This window comes from Serinus canaria, chromosome 15 (assembly GCF_022539315.1).
Source record: "Serinus canaria isolate serCan28SL12 chromosome 15, serCan2020, whole genome shotgun sequence".
NCBI classification, from domain to species: domain Eukaryota; kingdom Metazoa; phylum Chordata; class Aves; order Passeriformes; family Fringillidae; genus Serinus; species Serinus canaria.
In genome coordinates this window covers 1,527,176-1,554,372 of record NC_066329.1, presented here as the reverse complement: position 1 = coordinate 1,554,372, position 27,197 = coordinate 1,527,176, and the positions used below count along the sequence as shown (strand labels likewise).

General features: G+C 48.7%; 1 protein-coding gene across 11 annotated transcripts in view; it reads left to right on the top strand.

The window, feature by feature from the left end:
- MTMR3 (myotubularin related protein 3) overlaps positions 1–27,162 on the top strand; it is a 74,701-nt gene extending 47,539 nt beyond the window's left edge. For 6 of the 11 annotated variants that reach the window (XM_030230784.2, XM_050980376.1, XM_050980377.1 and 3 more), the window contains 13 exons: positions 1,400–1,496; positions 2,308–2,421; positions 8,226–8,431; positions 8,623–8,754; positions 10,754–10,865; positions 11,618–11,813; positions 13,352–13,537; positions 14,903–15,073; positions 17,233–17,378; positions 18,032–19,427; positions 21,061–21,171; positions 21,414–21,502; positions 24,952–27,162. In XM_030230784.2, the coding sequence (XP_030086644.1) occupies positions 1,400–1,496; positions 2,308–2,421; positions 8,226–8,431; positions 8,623–8,754; positions 10,754–10,865; positions 11,618–11,813; positions 13,352–13,537; positions 14,903–15,073; positions 17,233–17,378; positions 18,032–19,427; positions 21,061–21,171; positions 21,414–21,502; positions 24,952–25,123 (3,128 nt within the window). In that variant the 3' untranslated portion in view covers positions 25,124–27,162. The other 5 variants (XR_007778890.1, XR_007778891.1, XM_050980381.1 and 2 more) reach the window with 5 other exon arrangements.
- Positions 27,163–27,197: the final 35 nt, after the last annotated feature.

The window sequence follows — 27,197 nt, the reverse complement described above, 5'->3', positions numbered from 1 at the left end:
TTTTCATGTAGCTTTATGTGTTTGTCTTAAAACCCACCAGGCTGAGCAGCACTGATTTGGGATGTTTCCAGTATTCTCATTTGCTATCCAAAAAAATCCTTAAGGATGTAGCACAAGTTTTAAGGAGCAGTGATGGGGAAGCCCATTCTTGTGGTGCTCCAGTAAAAGAATTTGTGTGATTTTTAAATTTAAAAAGTCACTGCTAAGGACAAATCTGGCAGAGGTTGTTGCCTGGCTGGAATGTGTTGTCCAATTCCACCTCTGCTCTTGACAAAGGATCTTTATAACACTGTAGTTAATTAAGTCCTGTAATTAGGCTGCTGTCTATATTCTTAATTTACCTATTTATATTTATTTCTAATTATTCTGTAACATGGAATTAAAAATCATTTCAGACATGTACATTTACATTTGGGTTGAAACATGTATCTCCAGATATCTGGGGGATTGAAAGACTTTAAGGATTTTCTAAAATATTTAATGGAAAGATGTAATACTTAAAGCATTAATTTTTCAGCAGATTTTTCCCCCCTTGGGTGCTGCTCTGCCTCAGGATTTAATGCTACAGTAATTTAAAGAGACAAGCAATGGATGGACTTTCAGAATCACTTATCTGGTGCTGCTCACATGCTCATTAAATTTAGCACTTCTCTTAGCCCTGGAAACCTGAAAATTTTGTTTCATTTTCCAGACTTTCTGTCTTCTTATTCTTTATTGCCATTGTATATTTTTCAATTGTATTTTGAGACTTTAAAACAAAAGTGTCTAGGAAATAAATGGGGCTCATTCCACTTCCTTTAATGTATTAATCCAGGAGTTTGTGAGGCTCTTGTGACTGATATTTGTGTCAAACAATCATTTATGTGTTTTACCTCTCTATCTCCACATGACTCACAGAAGAATAATGTCCAATTTATGATGGAAAACTGAGATGCAGGATAAATGACAGCACTTGCCTCCAGCCATACAGGAAACCTGGGGCTGGAAATGCATATTCAAAGGATTGCCCACGTTCCAGGGCACATTCCAGCTCTTGCCCTTTTTCACCAGAGCCTCGCATTCTTCTCACTGATAGAAAATTGTTCTGAACTTCTGAGCATCCCACTTGGATTGCTGATGGATCTCAGTTCCTTTGCTGATGTCCTTGGTTCTGGTCTGCAGCAGTGGTTCTTTATATGAATTTCCAGAAGTTGGTAATTTCAGGGTAAAACTCCTTGTTGGACTCTGGCATTGCTGGAGAGTTGGCCAGGGAGAAATGTCAGTGCAAATGTCAGAATGAGGCTGTGAAATGCTGGCTGGTGGCTTTGGACTGAGGGATGTGCTGCTTTTCTCTGTTCTGCAAAGTAGGAATCCTAATTCCTGATTTCCCATTCATTTCCCCTGTGCTCTTGGTCCCCAGGAGAACATGTAACTTCCAGGTTTAAGAACGAAGTGGAGCGGATGGGGTTTGATATGAACAATGCCTGGAGGATTTCCAACATCAATGAGAAGTACAAGTGAGTGCTGGGGCTGCTACTCCACAGCCAAACTGCATCTCAGAACACTCAGTTACTGAAACTTTTTTCAACTTCTACAGTTCCCAAGAAGGGACAATCAGAATTATGATGTTTTTGTTGGTTTATAGAAAAAAAAAAGTGCTGTAAATTATTTAATGTTTTATTTGCTGCTGCATTTTTTTAGGCGTGGAAATACCAGGTTTTGATGTGGCTTTCTAGAGAATAAGCATTCTAAGGGAGATCTTAAGGGAGCAAAGAGTGGAGTTTGAACTTTTGAAGACATTTTTTATTGTTTCTTATTGTTTTAACTTGCTACAAAGACATGTATTTAAAAACAAAAAAGCCCAAACAGGTTTGGAAGAGTTAAATTTGTAGATGAATAAGTAAGAGAAAACACTTTCTGAGGTACTGAGAGTGCAAAAGCCCTGTTTAGGCTCTGGAGCAGAGGAGGGTGCTCTGTGATCCCCAGCTTGGGGGACAGGGTGTTCTGGCTGACCCCTGCTCCAGCTCAGAGCAAACCCAGCTGGAACACTTTGTGATGGAGCAGTTGGAGTGCTCTGCCTGTGTAGGATAATGACTCTCAGCTGGGAGGGCTGCTGTCCCTGCAGGAGGAATCTCTGCTTTGGCCTCTGCAAGTCGAGGGAAGGAGAAAAATCCACCCCTCCATATTTAATGCTGGTGAAAGGGAGTTTATTCACATCCAGGGAAGCAGGAATTAGCAAAAGGGCTGTCAGGTTCCTCCAGTGCTGCCTTGTGCACTCTGGGAAGCCTGGAGCTGCTCCACAGGGCTGACTTTGCTCCCTTTCCCCAGGCTGTGTGGCAGCTACCCCCAGGAGATCATCGTTCCCGCCTGGATCACGGACAAGGAGCTGGAGAGCGTGGCCAGCTTCCGCTCCTGGAAACGCATCCCTGCCGTGGTGTACAGGTGAGGAGCAGCTGCAGCAGCCTTCCCCAGGCTGGAAATGGGCAGTCCTGGCAAGGAAAAGCTGGAGGAAGTCATGACTGGGAATTCTTGGATGTGCTCGGGCTGCTCCATGTGCTCTCTGAGTGGGAATAATGGGTTGTATTTAGAATTCCAAGCACACGCTGGAGGAGCACTCAGCATTTGCATCTCCTGCAAATCATTCCTGGGGCAGTCACCCCAGTTAAGATTGATTTTTAACTTTTCTTAATATGAAAATGAAAAAATGGGAAATGAAGACATCAGAGGAGAACTGATAAATGGCCTCCCTGGCTGGGTACTCCTTTGGCTTTTCCCTGACTCATCTGGCTGATTCTCAGACTGCAGTATAAACAAGGACAAATACCAAAATTACTTGAAGGAGATCTAAAACTCAGATTAAAAATTAATGTGCAGTTTAGCTCTATCTCCATATTTTAGATAGTTTTAATTACACAGAGCCTTCCTTAGACTGAGTCCAGCAATTCTTCATAATAAAACTGCTTGTCTGAGAGACTGGGTTTTGGCAGCTTCTTTAATAAGAAACACATTATTAAAGAATTGTTTGTTTTTTATTAAAGAATTATTAAAGCATTATTAAATTCTAAATTATTAAAGAATTATTTATTTTTCAAAATATTTTGGATTTTGTGGGTGCTTGGTGGCTGCCCCATCCCTGGAAGTGTCCAAGGCCAGGTTGGACAGGGCTTGGAGCAGCCTCATCTAGTGAAAGGTGTCCCTGCCCGTGGCAGGGGATGGAATGGAATGAGCTTTAAGGTCTGTTCCCACCCAAACCATTCCATGATCCTATAAACCTGTCACTTAATATCATGGCCCCTTCCCTGGGGTGGTTATCCTCCCATAAATCTTTAAAATCGCTTTAAAGCATCAGATGACAAAGGGATTAAAAAGATAATGAATGCTGATATTCCCTAAGCCTGGGCACCCATTCCTGGTGAACATGGGGAGCAGAAAAGCTGGCAGGTCCTTGGAGCTTGTGTCAGAGGAGCCAAGGGCAGGAGATCTGTGGGCTACAAAACTCTATTTACTGAGCTTAAGGGTTCATGTTCAGTGAAGGCAGAACAAATTGGCTCATGGCAGCAAACCATTACCTCTAAATCCTCCTGTCTTTCCTCCTTTTCCTCCTGAACAACAAAGGGGTTTAGTGTGGTCTCTTATGGAATGGTGAAGGGGTTGTTCCCTCCTCTGCTCAGCTCTGGGAAGGGGAAAATGTTTTCCAGCAAATGCTGACACTTAAAAACCTGGGTGTTTTATTATTACAGTACTAAATGTGTGTGTGTATATATATATTATATTTCTGTATAAAGAAGAATAATATGATTTATATGTGGGTTTGGGTTCAGCTTTTGGGCCTTTTCTGCAGTTGTCACGTAATTAGGAGACACCTCACCTGCAAACACACTTCCCCAGGGCAGCATTCCCCCTGCTGTCATCACTGCACAGAAGGAAAGCACTTTGTTCTCATTCCTGGGAACACCTTGCATTGCAGGGGTTTATAGAAGAGCAATTGAAAAGTCAAAAGACCACAGAGACTGAAATTGTTCTGTCCCCATGTTCAATTTTCATCAATTCTGCTGAGGCTCTGGGTGGTAAACCACTCATGGGGATTCATTGCTGAGCTTCAAATCAGCGAGAGAAAAGTGTTTCTCTTTTTTGATTTCTTTTTTTTTCCCTTATCTTGACATTTGGTAATAGATTCTTCAAGACATCCAGTTCATCACTCTGAGCTCTAATAGAGGTCACAGCAGTGAGGGGTGGAGGATTTCTGGGTTTGACTGGGCTTGGAGCATCCTAGTCTAGGGGAATGTGGTGTCCCTGCCCATGGCAGGGGGTGGAACAGGATAAGTTTTAAGGTCCTTTACCACCCAAATAATTCCATGATTCTATGGTTGGAATTCCATATATAGTTTTATATATATATATACACACACATAAAGCCAGCTTTTTTCAGTAAGGGCAAGAGCTTACTCAACATTTTTTATCCACTGAAATTATTTTGGGACTTAATGATTTTAGTTTCAATATTGATCACATTACTAAACCTCTTTTTGCTTTATTTCATGGGAAAATCAAGTAATCTGGATTTTTTTAAAGAAGTCCAGTCATTTGTCTCAGATACAGATCACTGGGACAGAGAACAGAAACATACACTGGCAACAGGAGATTGTCCCTGTGAAGCAGTCCAGGCTGAAAAGCCCAGCAGGCTGATTTGGAGACAAGCTCCAGGAATGCTCCGTGGGGATTGGACTGTCAGGAGTGTTGCTTCCATTCCATGATCAGATTTCTAAAGAAATCTCACACCAGACCCTGCAGTTTTTCCTTCTGTTTCCAATTTTTAAGCCTATTCACATATTTTATAGAGTCACAGAAACACAGATTGGGTTGGAAGGGAACTTGCAGCTCATCTGATTCCACCCTCTACCATAGGCAGGGACACCTTCCAGTATTCCAGGTTGTTCCGTGACCTGTCCAACCTGGCCTTGGACACTTCCAGGGATGGGGCAGCCACAGCCACAACCTCTCTGGAACAATAATTTATGTAGATAATCTGGCCCCAAAAAATCACTGTTACAGAGAATGCTCTTAGGATTTTTTGGGAAGACATTAGCAAGGGCTTCCTCCTACCTTGTAGACACAGCATTGTGAGAGCCTCCCTGAAGGTTCTCTGTGTGGAAATGTCCTTTGGCCTTGCACTGCTGAGGCTGAGTCTCCACACAGGCCCTGTGGCACACAGAAATTCTGATCCTGCTGTGAGTTACATCCCTGAAGTGCAACAGAGGGATTTCCATTACGGTGCTGATGGCTCAGAAATGCAGCACAGGGAGCTGTTCCCCCTCCCTTGCTGCTCCCTGCTCTGTGGTTACAAGGGCTTGGGGGATTTATTGTTGTACTCCAGCATGGTTTGGACACGGCGAGGATGAAGCCTATGCAGAGGTGTACATGTGTCCTGGAGCTGTACAACAGCTTGTAAAGGGCTTTAGAGTTACCTAATGCCGATTTACTCTTGGTTTCTGCAGGGGGCTGCAGGTTTTTTGTCTCTAGGGAGTTTTCCATAGGGGTTTGCTTTAAGTTTTTTGAATAGTTTTGTTTTGTTCCTGAGCTCTGAGTGACGCCCTCTTATCCCAACTCTGTCCCTGGGGATCTCAGCATCACATTGGCTGTTCTTCATCCCTGTGGCCAGTCCAGCTGGGTTGAGTGGAATTCCTCAGCCCTCCAGCGTGCCCCTAACTAGAATTGTGTGCTGATTTCTGGTACCTCTGAACATGGCAGATTTGTGCAGGGCGCTGGTGGGGCTGCACAGCCACCAACGAGCTCATCTCCCAGCCTAATGATTCTTCATTATGTGTATAATGCGAGGCAAGGACCTGGAGATGAAAATATAACTCTTTATGAACCTATGAAAATTATTCTGCAGCAGGTAGTAATGAAATCTGGGAGAACATATGGAAAAATAAATGAGCTGCTCTGTTCAAAATAGATTTCTTACACATATAATGATGTTTTATTTTCTTTTATTTGTGCAAGCGTAGCGGGGAACTAGGTGGCCTTTCAGTGATTGGCACGTATTTTTTCCTGAACTAATTTGCTATGGGGAGAGCTGTTTGTGGAAGGCCATTAATTCCAGCAGAAATCCATTTCCCTGTGCCTGCAGTCGCCTGGCACCTGGTGTAAGAGCTGTGGCTTCGCAACGCTTTTCCTTTGCCTCGCTTAACGCAGCGTGTCAGTGCTTCCTCTCACTGAAGGGATTTTTATATGAAACAATTATAAAAGAGCTATGAAAAGTACTTCAAACCCATCTCGCAGCCTGTTTGATCACTTGGAGGCTGTGCACCACGGAGCCTGTCCCTGTGTTGCTGTTGGATGAGGAGCAGGAGGCGGTGGCGCCCACGCAGTGCCCGCGGGGACACTGCGGAGGAGGTGCCGCGCAGCACCCGGGGGTGACAGCTCTGACAGCACAGCACAAACCAGCCTGTCACACCTCCAAAAACATCCATCAGAGTGCTCAGAGCCAAAAAGTCCACTCTGGTTGCTTTGGGTGGGCTAGCTTCCTGTTCAGGGCTGTTAAGATTTGCTTAAAGGTTAGGCTGACCCTCAGCACTCTGGGCTCCCTGGTTAGAGGGAAGTGAACAGCTCCTGGTTGCCCTGAAGCTGAGGTGGGCAGTTTGTTTGCAGGAAGGCTCTAAAATCTTTTCCTGCATCATAACATAGAGGAATTGTAATTGGCAGGAGCACACTTTGGAAATCCAGCGTTCTGGGGGGGACTCCTGGGTGAGAAAAGCACCTCTGCTTGAAAACCTGTTACTCCCAGAAATGCACCCCTGCCCTGGGCTGATCCAGGAGAATGGGCAGTAGGGAAAGGGGGAATTCTGCCCTCCTGCCCCACTCAGGTGAGACACCCACCTGCAGAGCTGCCCCAGCCCTGGGGCCAAGCACAGGAGGGACCTGGAGCTGCTGGAGTCCAGAGGAGACCACAGAGATGCTCCAAGGGCTGGAGCCCCTCTGCTCCAGAGCCAGGCTGGGAGAGCTGGGGGTGTTCGCCTGGAGAAGAGAAGGCTCCAGGGAGAGCTCAGAGCCCCTTGCAGGGCCTGAAGGGGCTCCAGGGGAGCTGCAGAGGGACTGGGGACAAGGGCTGGAGGGACAGGACACAGGGAATGGCTTCCACTGCCAGAGGGCAGGGATGGATGGGATATTGGGAAGGAATTGTTCCCTGGGAGGGTGGGCAGGCCCTGGCACAGGGTGCCCAGAGCAGCTGGGGCTGCCCCTGGATCTCTGCAAATGTCCCAGGGCCAGGTTGGACAGGGCTTGGAGCAATCTGAGATAGTGGAACGTGTCCCTGCCCATGACAGGGGGTGGCACTGGATGAGCATTAGGACTCTTCACAACCCAAACTGTTCTGTGATCCTTTGATTTAAACAGAGAAGAGCCATGTGGATGAGTGCTGAGATATTCCAGCTGGGACATGAGGCAGGGATTAAATGTTCTGAGGTGCCCCAGAAGTTGTGTGTAATGCTCTGGCCACTCCTCTCTGCACCCACATCTGGGCCTCCTTTTCCCAGGGCTGAGCTCCCTGATTTCAGGAGCAAGGTCAGGGAGAAGTTTGTTCCTGCCAGCTGCAAACACTTCAGTGGCTGGCGAGTCCCAGAGCTGGTGGCAGCAGGGGGATGTGGCAGCACAAAGGCAGTGAGTGGAATTACTGTGATAATACATTTCAGTCCTCTTTTTATAATAGATTGTAGGGGAGAGTCTTCATATCTTTTTCAGAGCATGTTTGCAATGGTTCAGTAAGTTTTAATTATGCCAGGTCTGTTCTTTGCTTAGTACAAGAAGCCAGGTGAGATTTAAGGAAATAACTACTAACTCTTCCGATGGGTGAAACAAAAAAATTTTTTTTGAATGTCACTTCCCAGGAGATGTGTCCAGGTGTCCAGGTTAGGGTGTTCTCAGTAATCCCCCATCCGTGTTGAATTCCTCTCTCATGCCTCACCTGCTGTTCCAGAACACTCCCCAGCTTTCACTGGCCAACAGGCCAAAATACTGAGCAACAAGATGCTGTTTTCTCTTCCTGACCTTGCTTTGACTTTCAGTGTTTTCACTGTCAGTGACTGTGGTGACAGCCATCATTTTGTAGAGAAGCTGAATCCCAGGTTGGGGATAACTGCTGAATGGTGGTCCCTGGTGGGAATGAAGCTACTGGAGCACTCCACTGAATTTTTTGTGCCCTCTGTGCTCTTCATCCTGACTGTTGACTGTGTATTCCCTGTTTTCAGGCACCAGAGCAATGGGGCAGTGATTTCCCGCTGCGGCCAGCCCGAGGTGAGCTGGTGGGGCTGGAGGAACGCTGACGATGAGCACCTGGTCCAGTCCGTAGCCAAAGCCTGTGCCTCAGACTCCAGGTCCAACAGTAACAAGTTAATGAATGGGAATTGTTCCAGAGATTTGTCCAATGGAGGGGACCTCTCTGACGTGGAATTTGGTAAGGCTGTCACCATTGCTTTTCTGTCCAGGTCAGAGCTTAGTGTAAAAGTTTAATTTCCAGTGCTGTAACAGAGAAAATCTGTTGTGTTTAGTCCCTATTCTGCAGTGCATGTGCATGGCAGGACTGTGGGAATTGTAACCAATGTCAGAAGGGTCCTCTGAGCTCATCACCCATTTCTTCCTCCCCAGACTCCTCCATTTCCAATGCCTCAGGAGCAGAGAGTTTGGCAATCCAGCCTCAGAAGCTTTTGATCCTGGATGCGCGATCTTACGCAGCAGCCGTGGCCAACAGAGCCAAGGGGGGTGGCTGTGAGTGCCCAGGTGAGCCAAGGGGGGTGGCTGTGAGTGCCCAGGTGAGCCAAGGGGGGTGGCTGTGAGTGCCCAGGTGAGCCAAGGGGGGGGTGGCTGTGAGTGCCCAGGTGAGCCAAGGGGGGGTGGCTGTGAGTGCCCAGGTGAGCAGCACTCCTCCTCAGCTTTCCAGGCAGTCAGTCAAATGGACTTGCTCCAGTGTGATTACCCCAACACCCTTCAGCACTGTCTGTACACTGCTCATCTGTCTGAATGTTCTGGATCATGGCAACCCCCACCCAGCCCTTCAGAGGGCAGGTTGAGCTGTTAATTAGTCTGTTCTCAGGCCATTAACCCAGCTGGCAACAGTGCTCAGTGAATGCTGAACCCTGTGGAATCTGCTGAAGAGCTTTCCCTTGCTGAGTCAGATGTATAAACTAGAGAGAGACAAAGGTGTCCAATGTGCTCCTGTCTAAAACCCCTGAATGTGTAAAACCCACTGGCTGCAGAGGAGAAGAATATTCTAGAATGGTTGTGCAAAATACAACTTCTCAGCAATTTCCCTAAAGCTGAAGCATTTTTCAGTATTTGTATCATAGCAACTGCAATCCTGCCTCACCTTGCGTGTGTAATACAGTTGCAACACCACATTCTGTGTTCTTTGGCACTTGTGAATTGGTGGTTTTATAAACAAGGTATTATTTATGGTCACTGTTGGGTATTAATGCAGCCTGTTAAAATTCCATGGGTGGAGAGGCTGGAAAAAAATCCCAGACAGAAAAACTGGAGATAAGATAACGAAAGCTCTTTTGACCTTTTATTTTGGTCTTTGCTGCAATAGCTGCATTTTGATCTGTAGCCACCAGTTTAAAAAAAATATAGGTTTCCATTTAACACCTTAAAACCACTAAATAATTCTTCATCAGAAAGTAAAATTTCAAAACAGAAAAACACAGTATACAGGAAGTTTGATTTTCTTCCTGTATATTGGTTTTTTAATTCTGTGGAGAAGGTTTTCAAACTGTTTGTCACCTTCAATAAAACCTGTTTTGCTTTTTGCTGCTAAATTTTCTGAAGTTATTGCTAGGTCTGCTTCATTCTCTGTATAAAAATAGCTCATCTATGCTGTACTTAAGTTATAATTCAGTAAAAATGCAAAAAAATTCTGAAGTTGTCAGATACTGTCTGAGGCTGCTCCTGGAGTTGCAGTCCCTCATTGTGTCTGGCCCAGCATTTGTTGGGCTGATAAAGAGTTGGGAAATCAAATTATACAAAACATCACAGACTCCTGAATTTTCTTGTGCAAGCACTCAGTATCCCAGATTCTGAATCCTAATTATTTTTCTCTGTAGAAATGGTAATTTTAGTTACTGTGTAATCATTCTTGTGCAGACTGAAGCATCACAGCAGAGGGAAGACTAAATCTTGGGAAAACTACTGAACTGGTATTTTCTGGCTCTCTTCAGGTGCCCCCTGAGCACTGGCCCTGTCTGTTCAGGCCTCCAGTGTTGCTTGAGCACATCCAAAGTAATTCCATGTATCTTGTTTTCCTGAGCTCTTAGTATTTCTCACATGCCTGATGCTTCCTCATACAATTCCCCTCAGAAGAAAGCAGTGGATGAAGTAACCTTTCAGCCTTTTTGAGTGCTTAGGAAAAATAATCTGAAATCTAACTTAAATCCATCAATTGCCAATTAAGTATTATTTATGTTTCATATCTTTTGATATTTCTCAGTCTTTTTACAAGCATTCTGGAACCTGGAGCACAGAAATTCCCAGAGGTTTGCACTCTGCTTTTTGTAACCTGAAGTAAAACATTTGAAATAAATACAGCAGGACTTTGCTAAATGCTTCCTGTTTTGCTGGGCTGTCATGTTCTGGAATACCCAGCGAGCTCCAAGGACTTACAGAATCTTTGTAAACAGATTATTTCATCTGTCCACAGCAACGGGGTTTGTTTTCATGAAAAAAAAATCCTCTTTTAGAAAGGTAGTTGTTATTTTCTTCCCTCTGTCTTCTTCTTTCCCTGCAGAATATTACCCCAACTGTGAAGTGGTGTTCATGGGGATGGCAAACATCCACTCCATCCGCAAGAGCTTCCAGTCACTGCGTCTGCTCTGCACACAAATGCCAGATCCAGGAAAGTAAGTGGAAGTTTGGGGATTTGAGCCCTTGGTTCCATGTTTCTGCAGCCACATTCTTCTGCTGATGATTTTTAAATTGAAATTCAGTGGATTTTCCCTTGGTAATAGCGCTAAGCTGTGTTTTTCCATTTTCATGGAAGTCACTGGTTTATTCTGATTGAAGTGAACATAGCAAATTAGTTCTGAAATTAGAGTGTAGCCTTGAATATTGATACCAGAATGTTGCTTCTTCTGGTGGGCTTCTGAGCATTCACACTTAGGCTGATCTGCTATTCCTAGATCTTTAATCCTCACCGTTGGCTCACATCTGGAAAATTGTGGTGGTGTTCCATGTACTTCACTCATTTATAATGTCATTTCTGGAGGATGTTTCATAACCTTCCAGTGCTGTGGGGTAACTACCCTGTCATGGCCCCTCACCTTGGGAGCTCCTGAGCTTGGGTCCTCACTGTAGGTACCTCAGTCCTGTTTTCCCTCCCACTCCCTTGTTTGGAATTTGCTGCTAAAGCTTTCCATAGTTTCAAAGCAGATGCAAACCTTCAGCTCATCCCAGATTCTGGCAGTTCCTTGGGTTGGCTCGGTGGCTTTGCTGCTTCCACCTCTGGGAAAGTGTTAACCAGACACAAGTGAAAATTGCTACAGACTGACAGTCACAGCTTATTAAAACAGGAGCTCTGCCGTGATAAACTCACACATCCAAACCTGAAAGCATTTTAAAAGAGCAAAAACTGTCTTGCCTGCTTTCCCTCTAGTTGGCTGTCAGCTCTGGAGAGCACCAAGTGGCTGCAGCACCTGTCAGTGCTCCTGAAGTCCGCGCTGCTCGTGGTGCACGCCGTGGACCGGGACCAGCGGCCCGTGCTGGTTCACTGCTCCGACGGCTGGGACCGCACGCCCCAGATCGTGGCCCTGGCCAAGCTCCTGCTGGACCCCTACTACAGGACCACAGAGGTGGGTAAAGCAGCTGGCAGTCTTTGGGGTCTCTGGAGGGAGCCTGGCTGGGAGTTATTGCAGGTTTCTCCCGTGGCAAAGGCACTGAAGCTGGCAGTGGTTTGGCACCTGTAGCCTGCAGTTACTCCCAGGTGTAGGTGCCTGTGTTACTCATGAGTAGCTCGCATTCCCTCTGCTGTAACTGCACAGTCATGGTCTGGCTTCCCCATATTTAGTAAGGGAATATGAAGTACAGAGTGCTGCAGTTGCAGCCTCTGGTGCACCCCTGCAGGTTCTCAGCCAAGCACTGATAGAGAGCCTTCCTCTTTGCTGCATTTCCCAGCTGCATGGTTTTCCAATTTCACATTTCCATTGCCCTCTGTCAGTTCTGCTTCTCCTGATTTTCCTCTGTTCCATCACTTTTCAGCACTGTGGGTCGTGTGCTGGCTGGCTTCCATCTGCCAGCCCATGGGTAAGATGCCTTTGTTGTCCAGAACAGAACTCTGTGTCTGAACACTGCTGTGAGCTGCTGCTTAAAGCCTCATACACCCTAGGACAAGGAGCTGGAACTGCCTTTTGGATGCAAGTGTGAAAACTTCCTGGATCCTTTTCCACATGGATTCTAGAAGCTGGCATCCATCAGGCAAAATGTGCTGCTCTGGTCTGGGCACAGGATCTCCTCCTGGTCCTCCAAAGGGTGCTGTCCTTCCTGCTTGGGGAGCAGAGTTGTGCTGTGCACACTGGGCCTTCTCTGTCACCCAGAGCAAACCATAAACTGTAGCTGTCTGTACCAGGATTAGAAACATTGAGGAAAATGAGTTTTCAGTGCTGTCAGATTTAAAGCTTTTCAGCTGCCAGCCATTTTTTGGCTCTAATCACAGCCATTATTTTGGCTCTAATCACAGCCTTTGACTCAATAAACATTCTGTACAATTTTTCTTTCCCCTAAGAACCAAAACCTGCCTGCCCTGTGATGGATTTCAGATCCTGTGAGACAAGGTGTGACATTCAGCTGCTCACCCAGGCACTGTTTGGGAATGTTCTTTGCCCTTTTCATGAAAAATCACTCAAGTGAACCTTTAATCAACCTTGTGAGTGCAGTATGCACAGACAAGCACCTGCTCCCTGAGTTTGGATGTCCTGTTGTGGATGGATGGTTTTCTTTTCTGACAAGTGGATCTGACCATCATTTTCAAGAAAAGTTTTTATATAACTTCTCCAGCTACTGGATGCCACAATCCAGAAGCTTTGGCAACGTGAAGTTCCTACTTTTCACTGCCTGGATGAGATAGGGCTCGTATCAGGATCGTCCCTGCCAGTCACTCAGGACCTAACCTGCCTTATTCCCTTTCCTGTTCATGTAGTTTGGGAATCCTTATCTGTCCTAATTCCATTTCAGAGCACAGAGGCATTAGGGAAAGCAGTAAAGAGAAGTAATGAGCCCAGTGCTGAGGGGAAATAGGAGAGAGGACACAGCGATTCCCACAAGTCTCAGACCATCTCAGAAAAATGAACCAAAGAAAAATAGGAATTCTTCATCTCTCCTCTCCTCCCTGCAGGGTTTCCAGGTGCTAGTGGAGACTGAGTGGTTGGATTTTGGCCACAAGTTTGCAGATCGCTGTGGCCACGGGGAGAATTCGGACGACCTCAATGAGCGCTGCCCGGTGTTTCTGCAGTGGCTGGACTGTGTCCATCAGCTCCAGAGGCAGTTCCCCTGCTCCTTCGAGTTTAACGAAGCATTCCTTGTGAGTTGGGAGACTGCTGGGTAATACACTGCTGCTTAACACTGCTGGAGAGCCTGGGGGCAGATTTTCCCACCTTTTTGTGATGTTCTGTGCCCAAGGCCAGGACAGGACTCCAGTTGGAATGACCTGGGACAGTGGAAGGTGTCCCTGCCTATGGCAGGGGGTGGAAGTGGATGGGCTTTAAGGCCCCTTCCTACCCAAATCATTCCATTATTTTATATACATATGAATATATTCTATACATGCTCTCACATGATAAAGGGAACAGAAAAACTGCCCAGATACAAGGGACAAAAGCACTTGTGTGACCCACAGGGTCTGTTCACTCTCAAAAGGAGCCACAAGGACTTCTTTTAGGCTTCAAAGAAATAAATTATATTAATTGAATGGTCTCACCTAAGAGGTGTAAAACATCCACAGCCTGAAAAAAACCCTTCTTACTTCCAATGCAAACTCCCCCTACTTGGATCTTGTTTTGACTTGAATACTCCTCCTCTACAAACAACCTGCTCCATTCATTTTTTTCAGTTTTTTCACTGAAAATGTGTAGGATATAGGAGCTCTGCTTACCTTCTTTGGAAGCAGACAGCATTCCTATTAGGAATTCACCCAGGATGGTCCAAGTCAGTTCCTCTGGGGAAGTGGCAGTCATGGACTGCAGGACCAGTAGTCTGAAGAGTAGAAGTTTTTATGAAGTGTCTGATCCACTAAGAGATTTAAGGCACATTCCTGTGATTGTGGCTGACTGGAATTACCACTTGCCAGCTCAGCCATGTAACTGAGCCCATGTACAGTCCCAGAGTAGCTCAGTTGTGAAATGAGATACAACAGGTAGTAACTGGCTTCACAGCACACTGCTAATCTCCACGGGCTGAGAGAGAACATACCCGTGGTGTGCTGGCCTTTGTAGAGTGAACCCCTAATTTATTACAGTATTGAACCACTTGTCTTCATTTAAACATCTGAATAGTCCCAAGGAAGTCATTGATATGCCTGAAGTTAAGCTGGCATTTGTTAGGCTGGGCCCAGCATGGAGTGATTAATGATCAGCATTTCTGTGCTGCATGAATGTTTTGTAGCAGAGGAATCATGATTCTGCTTTGCCTGGCCTGCAGGGCAATAAGTTTGTATCAACATGACTTGATTAGGAACAAATATTTTGTCTTTCTGTTATGTTTTTTCCTGAATTTGTTCAGTTATGATTTTAAAAGATTCCGCTCCCGTTGCATTCCTGTGCAATTGGTTTGTAGGGAAGTATGTGAGAAATGCCGGGGGTTGCTGTGGTGGGGGCTTGCTCTGGGAAGGGAAGGGAGCTGAGGCTGAGCCCTTGTGCCAGCTGACACTGTGTGTGTGTGCTCTGTGCAGGTGAAGTTGGTGCAGCACACCTACTCCTGCCTCTTTGGAACATTCCTGTGCAACAATGCGAAAGAGAGAGGAGAGAAACACACTCAGGAACGGACCTGCTCCGTCTGGTCTTTGCTGCGGGCAGCAAACAAAGCCTTCAAAAACCTGCTCTACTCCTCCCAGTCGGAATCTGTATGTACCCCAATCCCCTCCTGGGGGAGAGGCCTGGGGGCTGCCCCTAACAGCATCCTGCAAATGGGGGTCCCCTGAGAAACAGCCCAGCAGTGGGACCTGGTGACCTGGGGTTCCACCACAGCTGAGGTGGTGGCTGCCCCATCCCTGGAGGTGTCCATGGCCAGGCTGGATGGGGCTGGGAGCAACCCAGGGTAGTGGAAGGTGTCCCTGCCCATGGCAGGGGTGACACTGGGTGAGCTTTAAGGTCCCTTCCAGCCCAAACTCTTGTGTGGTTCTCTAAGCTGTCACCATGGACAGAGAGGTGATTCCAGACCAGCTCAGTTCCCACTGACATCCACCTTGGAACACCCAGCTCAGACTGATGTTTGAAGTCTTGGGTTAATTTTGCTGATATTTGGGGAATGTCAAATGCCACCTCAGAAATTTCCGTGCTGGAAAGGTGCTTTCTGTGACTAAATGTTTTATTGTTTGTAATGGAAAACATTTCAGTGTTTGATAAATAGACCTCTCTGGAGAGCTAAGCTGTGTCAGAGAAGTGATACAAAATTGCCTGGAAACCTAGACACTGTGTCTAAATTAATTTTAAATCTGAACAGAAAAAAATGGCTCAGATTATTTAGTTAGATTATTTCTCTTGATACCTTCAGGTTTTTAGTTTGGCTGCTCCGTGTAGGAGCTCACTGAAGGTTCTGGGAAGGGGCTCAGTTGTGTGTTTGGTACAAGGTCACGTGACAGATTCAGGGGTGCAGAGCATAGGCAAGAGAGCAAACACCAAATGACATCATGGTTAGGACTGCAAGGACTTGCATAAATATTTAAACCCTTTTTATTTCTTCAAGTATCAGATGTCATAAACTGAACAGTAAGGACTGTGCAGTGGCTTTGTGTATGATGGATGTGGCTTTCAGTTGTTTCTAAGAGCAAAACTAAACCCTGGCTAAGCAGGAAGGAGTTTTATGCCCACAGTGGTTGTAAAACGATGAGTTTTCTACCCCCCTCTTTGGCTGAGCGTGCCCTGGCTCTGGGCTGTCACTGCAGTGAGCCCTTGGAGCCTTCCCACCTGACACTCCTGGGGAGAGTTTGTGAGGCAGAGCAGACATAGCCTGGGGGGATCTGGAAGCTGTGGATGCTTCTAGATTTCCATGAAAATGCCAGGAGTAGCATAGAGAGGGCTCTCACAGTGACTGTGTGGACTGGTCTGTCCTTGGGCTGCCCTTCTGTGCTCTATCCCACTTGGCCCCTGTTCTCAGGAAATACTCACAAGGACACTCCTTCTGCACGTGGGAGTTCAGGTAATTTCCTGGTTTGGGTTCATTTTCTCGTGGTTTTGCTTCAGGCTGTAAAAGGTGCCTGTGGTGCAACTGCATCTCTTACAGAGCCAGAGTTGTTTAGGAGCAGCAGCCACCCCACAGCCCTTCCCCTGCTCAGTGCCAGGGAAGCAGAGTGTTCAGAGAATCACAGAATATCCTCATTTAGGCAGGGACCCATCAGGATCCTCCAGTCCAACCCCTGGCCCTGCACAGGGCATCCCAAAATCCTGCCCTGTCCCTGAGAGCTCTGGCAGCCTTGGGCCTGTGCCCATTCCCTGGGGAGCCTGGGCAGTGCCTGTCTGGTGGAGCCAGCTGTTCCTCTGCCATTGCCTGCTTTTCCATGGGAAAGTTGCTTGGAAAAGAGTGGAATTACTAAAATGAGCCCAGGTGTTTTTAAAGTGAAGCAGAAAGCATATTCCACAACTAAGGAATCCCTTTTAAGAGCAAGCTGCCTCTTCAAAGAAGTTCTGCATGTACTGAATATGTACCCATGAGTGCCTCCTCTGGAGCCAGGTGGGCTGTGGTGGATTGGGGTCCATGGGGTGAGTTCAGCTCCCTCTGGCACAGTGCAACACAACACACAAGGGAACCTCAGCACTCATAATGAGCCACTGAATTCCATGAGTTGTGAAGGTGCCAATTCCCAGAGAGCTCATTGCAGGAGTTCATTCAGGAGGAGCTGAAGGCTGGAATTTTTCTGCCTCTGACAAAAATGTCATTCTAGCCCCAAGTGGGGCTGACGAAAAGCTGTCACCCAGCTGAGACCTGCCTGGTGAACTGCCCCCCTCAGAGCTGAACTTCTGCTGGGAGGCAGCAGCTGACCCTTCCCTTGTGCTCCCCTGCCAGGTGCTGTATCCTGTGTGCCATGTGCGGAACTTGATGCTCTGGAGTGCTGTTTACCTGCCCTGCTCCTCCCCCTCCACGCCTGCTGACGACACCTGTGCCCCCTACCCTGTGCCAGGCTCTAGCCCCGAAGAGCAGCCTCTGGGCAGGTGAGCCTAGAGCCCAGAAATCCCATCCTGTAAAGTAAGATCAACAGAGAATATTGGGGACATGAAAGGAGAATGTTTGGGTGGGAGGGCAGAATATCTGTTGGGTGTATTGGTGGAACCGTGGGATTGAGCTGTCCAAGCACAGTCTGTCTGGGGGTGGGTTTGGAAGCTGTCACATTTCAGGGCTGATAGCATGGCAGAGAGAAGCTGTGCAAGTAGAGTTCAACTCTGGGTGTCACATAGCCACAGAGAATTCCTTCTATCATTGTGGGATATAAGCTTTCACTGGTTATCTTGAATTTGAGTTCTTTTTCAGTGTTGCATAACCATTTCTTTGCTTTTTGTGCAGTGACTCTGAGCACATGTTAATTAGGAGGTGTGACCAGGCTGTAAACATTGGGGCTTGCTGGTAAAGGGATTAATCTGGGAATGTTTGAAGTCTGGTTTAACATATTTTCCTCATGGCAAACAAAGTACTGAAACAGCTCTGCACTACAGATGGTCGGAATGTGCTCCTGGATAATACTTCCCACAAGTCCATTAGCTGGCAGATTGTTACTGTCCTACCTGGGGGGGCTGGTTTTGAACCACAGTAGCTCAGTGTTACAAAAACATCCTCTGACTTGGGAGTGGGATTGTTTGTTCCTTTGCAGGCTACCAAAGACAAGATCCTTCGACAATCTGACGACCGCCTGTGACAGCAGCGTGCCTACAACCAACCGCCGGAGCAGCGACCCCAGCCTCAACGAGAAGTGGCAGGAGCACCGCCGCTCCCTGGAGCTCAGCAGCCTGGGCCCCCCTGGGGACGACCCCTTTGAGGGGGACGGGCTGGGCAGGCAGGGCAGGGCCCCCATAGGGGCAGAGCTCTCTGTGGCAGCCGGGGTGGCAGAGGGACAAATGGAGAACATTCTGCAGGAGGCCACTAAAGACGATGTTGGGCTGGAGGAGCACTTGAGGGGTGGCCTGGAGGCAGCAGGGAAAGGGGATGAGGTTGGCCTGGATAAGGAGAAGAGAGCTGACAATCTGTGCGGGAAAAAGGCCGAGGCGGATACAGGTACCATAACGAACAATCCCACAGCCAACCCACACCCAGCCTCACATGGTGCTGCAGAGCTCAAAGGACAGCAGGACGAGCACAGCGACCCCAGCTGCGCTCTCCAGAAGGCGCCTCAGGGGAGAGGACTGCAGGCTGTTCTTTCCGAGGGCTCTGGAAACAGAGATGCTCCAAACAACACGGATGAGGAAGGTCTTGGGAAAGGTGAAGGAGAAGCGGAGAGCCTGTGCGGCACTGCCCAGGCCAGCCTTGTCTTCCCTCTGACAGCCGTGCTGGAGGAAAGGACATCCAACATTGAAAGCTCCACTGAAACCTTAACAGAGACTGAAGCAAAGCCTGAGCTCACGCCCAGGGCTCCGTGCCACAGACGTCACCCCTTCGACAACAGCGCTGACGAGCTGTCCCGAACTCTGGAGAACAGGCCGGAGGGGGAGTGCATGATAGAGCTCCAAAAACTGGGATCAAGAATGCATAGGACTTCTGGTAGCAGCACCACACACCTCCCGATGCCTTCCCCTTGTGCCTTGCCTCTAGCAGACCGCAAAGATGAGCTGGTGTATAATGGGGAGCTAGAGCTGGAGAACAAACTGGTGGAGAAACCCGCGGGATTCACGGCCCCGAAATTCCCCGCCACCAACGGACACTGTGTCAACGGCGAGGATGGGCGGATCAAGGCCTCGCTGAGCCGGCAGGTGTCCACGGCCAGCTGCAGCTCTACTCAGCTCCACCTGAGGAACTTGCACCAGAAATGGATGTTCAGCCAGCTCGGGAAGCAGCCGGCCAGCAGCCCGGACCAGCCGGCCCGCAGCCACCTGGACGATGACGGGATGCCCGTCTACAGCGATGTCATCCAGCAGCGCCTGCGCCAGATCGAGACGGGCCATCAGCAGGAGGTGGAGACCCTCAAGAAGCAGGTGCAGGAGCTGAAGAGCCGCCTGGAGAGCCAGCTCCTCAACAGCTCCCTGCGGCTCAACGGCGACTACGGCGACGAAGTGGTGAGTGAGCGTCGCTGGGCCGAGTGTGGAGCTCACTGAGCCCTCAGCTCCTGGCTCACGGCTCAGGGCCTGACTTCTGGGCTCTTACTGACCTCTCCAGGTCATCCTGAAGAGGGCAAACACAGCCCAAGCACCTGATAGTGGTGACTGATACTGCCACCAAACTTCAGATTGAGCAGAAAGGTTTATTTTGAGATGGGTGTTGCACAGCAGGTCACACACCCCTGGCCATTCCTAAACACCTTCCCTGGCCTCAGTAAAACTAACCAAACCCATGGTTTACCAAACCTCAATAAAACCAAACAAACCCCTGGTCTACTGCTGTCTTCATGTAAGGCAAAGTTATTTTCCTGTGCCATTTTTGGCACAGGAGCATAGGATGATCTCTTGGTTCTCTGCGGGTCCCAGCTGTACTGGCAAGCTCTGTGAGCTCAAACCCATCAGGGTCACACCATTGCCTTCAGGTGCTCCAGGCTCAATGACTGGAATAAATTTCTAGAATTCTAAATTAACTGGAATAAATTACCTGAGTTTTTGTGGCAGCTGTATTTCAACAAGGGTTTTTCTCTCAACAAATTAAGAATTTTAAGGGAGCTATTAGATCTTTTGTGCTTTTATTTGGAAGTGTTTAAAGTTGTAAAAGTAGAAACTTCTGTAGAGAATTGTGCTTTCCTGTGGGTTTGAGCACTTGCCTGTAATTCCTGAAGCTGTCGCAACACCCATCAGAAATTTCCTTTTCCTACATGGTTTATATGCCTGCAAAATTGAAAAGAAAAAAAATTGTAAGAGGTCCCCAGCTTCTGTTTGTTGAATTCACTGTTTAGAAGTGGCAGAGGTGCTGGATAGTCCCAGGTACGTTTGTTGTGAAAAATCCTTGGAGCCCTCTTGGCTCTTCCCATTGGAGATGCAGCACAAGGTGCTCATTGGGCTCAGTGTCACTGCTAAAAGCTTGAATTCCTTGGAGAAATTGGATGCTTTGCCTTAATGGATTCTGCTCCCATTTTTTAAGGGCCTTCAGAAGCTGCAGTGTAGGGCTGGCGGTGCCTCCAGAAAATTCCCCATTCTTAAGGACCTGCTCTCTGCTTCTGTTTGTGCCTCAGCTTGGGAGTTGCAGGTTTTCCTCTGGAACTCCAGGATTGCCCGTTCCTCAGGCGTCAAAATATATTAACTCAAGATTTCTTGCTATTTTGATATATTTTAAGGGCTGGCTCAGTTTTAAGTGAGTTAAAGTCCACCTCTGCCTGGATGGACTATATTAAGGAAGCATTATTCCCAAAACCTATACATAGAATATACATGGTTTAAATTCTGAGTTTCCCATATGCAATTTGGCTTGTATTTTTGATAATCTTTGCCAGCAAAAGAATATCTGTATTACTAATTATAGTTTTGAAAGTGAAACACCCTTGGAAAGGAATCAGGACCCTGGAATTGGAGGCACAGGGAGCAGGTTTTGGTTAATTACCCAAAGCCTTCCCAGAACTCTGCAGCAGAAACTGGATTCTAAATCCACTCTGCCTCACATCATCCCATCACCAGAGGGTCCAGACCTGCCCTGTTGGGGTTTCTGGGTTTTATTTGTGTGGAACAGGGATCTGGGGGGTTCCGTTCAGCTGTGTTTGTTTGCCAACAGACGTCTATTCCCGACTCGGAAAGCAATCTGGATCAGAACTGCTTGTCTCGCTGCAGCACAGAGATTTTCTCTGAAGCCAGCTGGGAACAGGTGGATAAACAGGATACAGAGGTACAGACTAAATCCCTGTAAATTGCTCACTCTGGGATATCCTAATTCAAATTATCCTCTAGCCTTTGGTCATGTGCCACTTCTTGGGAACTCTTTTCCTTGCGTTCCGCTGGTCTCACACCTGACATACCAGTACCTGTGCCTATGAGCCCTCTGCTGCACAACCTCTGGGACTGGGGAGGGGGCTCAGCTCAGGAGCGTGGCCACTGCCCTGTTCCTGACGCCGCTGGCTGTCCCCACAGGTGACGCGGTGGCTCCCGGACCACCTGGCCGCGCACTGCTACGGCTGCGACAGCGCCTTCTGGCTCGCCAGTCGGAAACACCACTGCAGGTAACTGGGACAGGGACTGGGCCCTGCTCTGCTCCCTGGCACCAGCACGGACACAGCCCCTGCCCAGGGCTGCCTGTTGGGCAGGGATGGCTGCTGAGGGAACAGGGCAGCTCCTGCTGCTTAGTTCAGTCCTTGCAGGGAGATATTTAAAAGCCACGTTTGGTGTCTGCTCCTCTCCAGCCAAAACAGATCCCACCTTTCTTTTCTCAGACTGGATTTGGAGGCAGTTTAGATTTATACAAAATAGAGCTTTGTCCTCTTAGCATTCAGAAATTCAATATATGAGTTACATGAAATACAGGAATAGCATCTTCTTCCCATTGCTGGTTGGAAACCTGCTCCTTTCCTTCTCTAACCTTTCTCCCCTTTTATTAACTTGCTCCTACAGAATCTGAATGGAACATCTGTGTGAGGTCAAGGTTTTCTGGATAATTCTTTGCTAGACCTGTTGCCACAGAGGCTGCAGCATCTCAGGCAGCAGCAGGGGCTTGATGAAGAGCCAGAGGCAGAGACCACATGGCTCAATATGCTGGAGTTAAAGCCAGAGAATCTCCAGTTTCCAGTTCTGTTTCAAATAAATTCCTATTCCTGGTTTCTGAACATGCAAAAACTATTACAGGAACCGTCATTTAAATAAATCTCAGTTACCACATTTTGAAGCTCTCCTGCTTTTTGAAGTTGCAAAGAGTTATGAATATAGTTTTGAGTTTGTGTCTGCTTTATATTTTGTTCTATTTAGTCTTGTAAAGTTAACCAAACCCAAGGAAGAAGGAGAAGATTCTGAATTTTTTTTTTTTTTTACCATGCCCACTGTGTGTGTTCGAATTTGTATCCCCAGGGCTCAGTTCCCTAAACCTAAGCTTGGGACTGCCCCCAGAGCCAGGATATACACAGATCACCCACAGCCCCACGAGGAGTTCAAATGGACTCAGGGTTTCAGGTCTGGCTCAAATCTCCCTGTAGGGTCTTTGCTCCTTCAGCTTCCACATGTGCAGTGACCCAGCTGTTGGTGAGACCAGCACCACGAGTATCTCTGTAGTAAACATTTACACCCCTCCCTGGGAGTGGCAATGAATTGAACCCCACAGTGTAAGGCCTTGAGCAGAGTAAAACCTTCCAACTTCCTTGGTTGCCAATGTTTGCTCCCTCTGCCTGTAGCCCTGAGCTCTCTCTCCTCCCTGCAGGGACACTGACCGTGTTGATCAGCTCTGGTGAGCATTTCCAGCAGCCTCTGTCCGTTGTCCGTCAGCCTCTCCTGGGTGACTTCTCCCAACTAACTCAGCTCTCCTTCCTCCCTCTTTGTTTCTCACTTGCCTGGAAATCACCAGAACTAAGCTGGGGGTGGCCAGCACGAGCTGCTGGGGCTTGGATCTGTGTGAACAGCCCTCTGTCCTCACAGAAAGGCTTTTAGGACTTGGCTTTTGGGAGCTTAACTGGGATGTGGCTCAGACTAACACTCACTGTCAGTCCATGTGTGTACTGCTCACTGACAGGAGACTGTCCTGCAAGTTTCATGCATTTATTTTTGATAATTTCCCTTTTATCCCTATATTTTTGGGAGAGGGACATGTGTTACCAAACAATTTCAGTGTTGCTGTGCAGGGTGTTGGCAAAAACCTGCCACTTGTTTTAGAAGGACTGAAGGTCCCATGGCTGGAACAGGTGCCACAGAACTGGTGGAGGGTCAGGATAACCAAAACCCGATGAATATCTGAGATTTGGGATGAGGAGAGGAGTGGGGAACATGGCTTTCAGCCCCCCTTCCTCAAACGAGCAACATCCCTTTTCCAGCCTGTTTTTTAATGTCTCTTTTTAATCTCTGAAGCAAAGCAGGGACCACCGGGATAGAAGGATGAGCTGTCCAGAGCTTTCCAAAGCAGTGTCAGAGCACCATTGTCTAGGATAAAACAACAAAAACCCCAGCATATGTTAGGAATGGTGAGCTCCAACAAAGAGATCCTTGTTTTCATCCCTCTGGTTGGTTTTCCTCTCATCCATCAGCGAGCTACTCTGGGATAATCATTCCTTGAGCAGGGAGATGGGGCTGTGGGAGCTGTGTGGCACCTCCCAGGGCTGTTCCCACTCCTGCAGGTGCTTCTGACAGGGATTTCCAGCAGGGCCCTCCAGTCTCCAGAACCTCTGCAGAGGCTGGTCCCTGTCAGCCTTCCCATGCTGGGGTTCCAGTTCTGAGGTCCGGAGCGTTGTGTGGAACTGAGGAAATGAGCCCACTGAAGTGGGAAATGGGATTTCTCTGCTGTTTCTCTCCCCATCAATGACCAGCAGCTGGAAATCTCCTTTCCTGGCAAGGAAGGATTAATCAGAGCTGCTGGGTGTCAGCAGAATTCCCTGGCAGTCTCTTGGCAGCAGCAAATCTCCAGTGCAGAACAGCGAGAGCACCAAATCCTGATGCCAGAGAGTTAATGGAGAGGGCAAAACCCAGGTCCCTGGAGTGCTGCTCCCAGCTCCTTGTAGGAATTGAGGAGGACAGGGCACACAGGGCTCCCAGGTTTTGAGGGGGGCTGTAGAAGGTAATTAATGACTCTGAGCAGTAACAAGGTGCATGTGCCGGTGCGGCTCCGCCAGTGCCGGGAATGCTGCGTGTGCCCACCTGTGCATGGAACACCTGCCTGCCCACCCCGGGCTTTGCATGTTCCTCCTTGGCTCAGTTTCCTGGATGCAGGAGTGAGGGACTTCTGGAGTGGCTGTGGGGGCAGTGGGAGGATGGCAGCGACCGAGGGCTTTGACATTTCCACGTTTAAACCTTTCCAGCTCTGAGCAGAGTCCAGCCTGCTCCCAGCACTGCTGCATCCCTCCTATGAGCCAGGGCTGGATCAGCTGTGTGAGCAGGGCCAGGACCCACCATTCCCAGTGTTCCCCACATTCCCCATGGTCTGGCTCAGAAAGGCCCGTGGTGGCTCTGCTTCAGCCCCTCAGTCCTGTGCCCCTCAGCGTGGCACTGGCATCGTGCTGGAAGCTCCTTTGCAGCACATCCAGCCTGGAAGTATCCAAGGCCAGGCTGGACAGGGCTTGGAGCAGCCTGGGACAGTGGGAGGTGTCGCTGCCCATGGCAGGGGTGGCACTGGATGGGCTTTTAATGTCCCTTCCCAGCTAAATCATTCCATGGTGAATGGCAGAGAGCTCTCTGTATGACAAGAAAGCACAGCCTGTCCAGCCTGGCTCAGGGCAGTGCTGAACAGAGCCATTTAATGACCTGCAATTCCATGCTGGCCCTGGCTCCATGCTCCTTCCTGTGCCCGTTCCCTGGATCTCTACTCCATCCGTAGGAGGGAGGAGCACAGACGCTGGAGCTGTCCCTGCCCATGCCCTGGCCTGTAGGGAGGTATTTCCCCCATCCCAGTACTGGGAATATCTCATTTTACACCTCAGGTAACTTTGTCAAACTCCTTCTGATCTTTTCTTTTCCATTTCTCCTCTGTTCCTGATGCAAGGAATTGTGGCAACGTGTTCTGCTCCAGTTGCTGTAACCAGAAGGTGCCCGTTCCCAGCCAGCAGCTCTTCGAGCCCAGCAGAGTCTGCAAATCCTGCTACAGCAGCCTCCACCCCGGCAGCTCCAGCCTGGACCTCGAACTGGACAAGCCCATCACTGCCACGTCCAACTGAATTCCTGGCCTGGGAGCGGCGGGGAGCAGCTGAGCCGAGCCTTCCCCGCGGGCACGCGGATCCCGGGCCCGAGGCCGGGAGGCTGCGCGTGGAGCTGGGGCCGTGGGCGCTGCTCGGCGGGACAGACCTCGAGGATGGGATCCTGTGGGATTCTCCTTGTCCAGCTCTTCCCCCTTTCCTGCCTGTCCTGTCTGTGTGTCCGTGTCCCCGCGCGTGCGTGTGTGTATATGTAATAATATATCTGTTTGCGGGAGGGTCTTGGAGGTGGGGAGGGAGCTGGTGAGAGCCAGGATCCCTGGGGGTATTTATCTGTCCCACTGCAGAACTGCTGCAGACCGAGGATTTTGGGGAGCAGGGAGTAGAGGGAGCCGGGCCAGCCGGAGTGCAGAGCCTGAATAGCTGCGGCCTCCAGTGCTTTCAATCACTCCTGTTATTCCAAACCCAAAACTGCTGTTTGGGAACCTGTTGCTGCTAGAAGAGGTGGGAATCTCCTTCCCCAGAGACCTTCTCCCTCTCTGTTCTCACAGTGGCTGCCCGAGGGGGTCTCAGTCAGGTTCCTGCACTGGCGGCTCTGTACCTGCACACCCAATCCATGAGGTCTGAGCCCTCGCAGCGGGAACACCTGGAATGCTGGCTCAGGAATGCACGTGCTGTTGGTGAGAGCTGAGCCAGGCGTCACACGGGGCCTTGCCAGAGGTCTGACCATGCAGTTCCTGCTTCAATCCAACTAGGACAGGAGCAGACCTCTGCCTTGTCCTTGCCCCATCCGTGTGAGTCCCTCTGGGAGTGGAGCATTGCCACGGTCAGGTCCTGGCTGGTCACTCGCACTTTACTGGACGATCCAAACTGACGGAAGGTGGCCGGGACCCGCCGGAGTCGCAGGGCTCAGCCTGTGAGGATTGTGCTGGTGCTGGGCACCCTCCTGGGATGCTCCTCCTTTCCCAGGCTGTGCTCAGTGTACTCCAGATAGGAAAAAGCTGCCTGAGGAGCTTAAAACAATCCAAAATACATATGGATTCCCCTTCCTCCTTCTGTCCCAATCAGACTCACCTCACTGAAGGGTGAAACTCCCAAATACCGTTTGTAACCAACTGGTAGGTGCTGATCCCTTTCCTTTCCCATAGATCCTGCTTAGTGCAATCCAGCAAGGAGGAAGAGTAGATCCTGCTCATAGTGCATTCCCTAGTCAAAATCCCAAATTCTCTATGGTATTCCCAAGAATCCTGCTGGAGTATTTGAGAATTCTAGATACAACAGCTCAAAATCCAAGAAACCTTGGGAAAGGAGCATTTCCCTTCCCTGGAATGTCACAATCACATCATCCAAAGGGAGAGTCATGTGGAGAAACCATCTGGCAGAGCTCAGTGGGTCTCGGGGGAGACGCTGAGGTGGTTGGTCTGTGCCCTTCCCACCCTGCCAGGATCCGTGCGCCGGCGTGAATGCCCAGGAAGGAGGAGGCTGCGTCCTTGGGGCAAAGGGGTCTGGGAACGGATGGAGCATCTTGGGATCTCCCTGGCACAGGTCTAGAGAAAGAGACACTGAAAGTGAAGTGAAGGACTGGTTTCCAGCAAAGGCAGGTTTAGGATCTGTTCCTAATCCAGCGGTGGGGGCTGGAAGAGAGGCACAGGCATCGCTGTTCCATGCAGAGCAGGACGAGGGTGGTGAGGGGCAGGGGACAGGGCCGGGGTGGAGGGACACCCCAACCTCGTGTGGCATTGGGGTGAAGAATCAGCCGGAGCCTCCGCACGTGCCAAGAGGGTCTGCTCCGGGCCGGGGCTGGGATGTACAGTGTGAATAAAAGCTTGCAGCTCTTTAGGCTTTTTTGGATTGATGAAGCACTTTTTTTATTAATATTATTTTTTCTTTGTATGTAAAGGAGGAAGCCGTCTCTCCGTAGCTGTGTACAGAAATAACCCTTCTCTCCGCAAGAGAGTAAAGTGCTCCTATATTTTTCATTTTTGTCAAAAGCGAGAAGTAAATACTTTAGAATTGTTAAATATATAAATAAAAGTGAATAAAGTTTAGACTTTTGCATGGGAGCATTTGCTAACACACTTTCTAATTTTTTATTTTT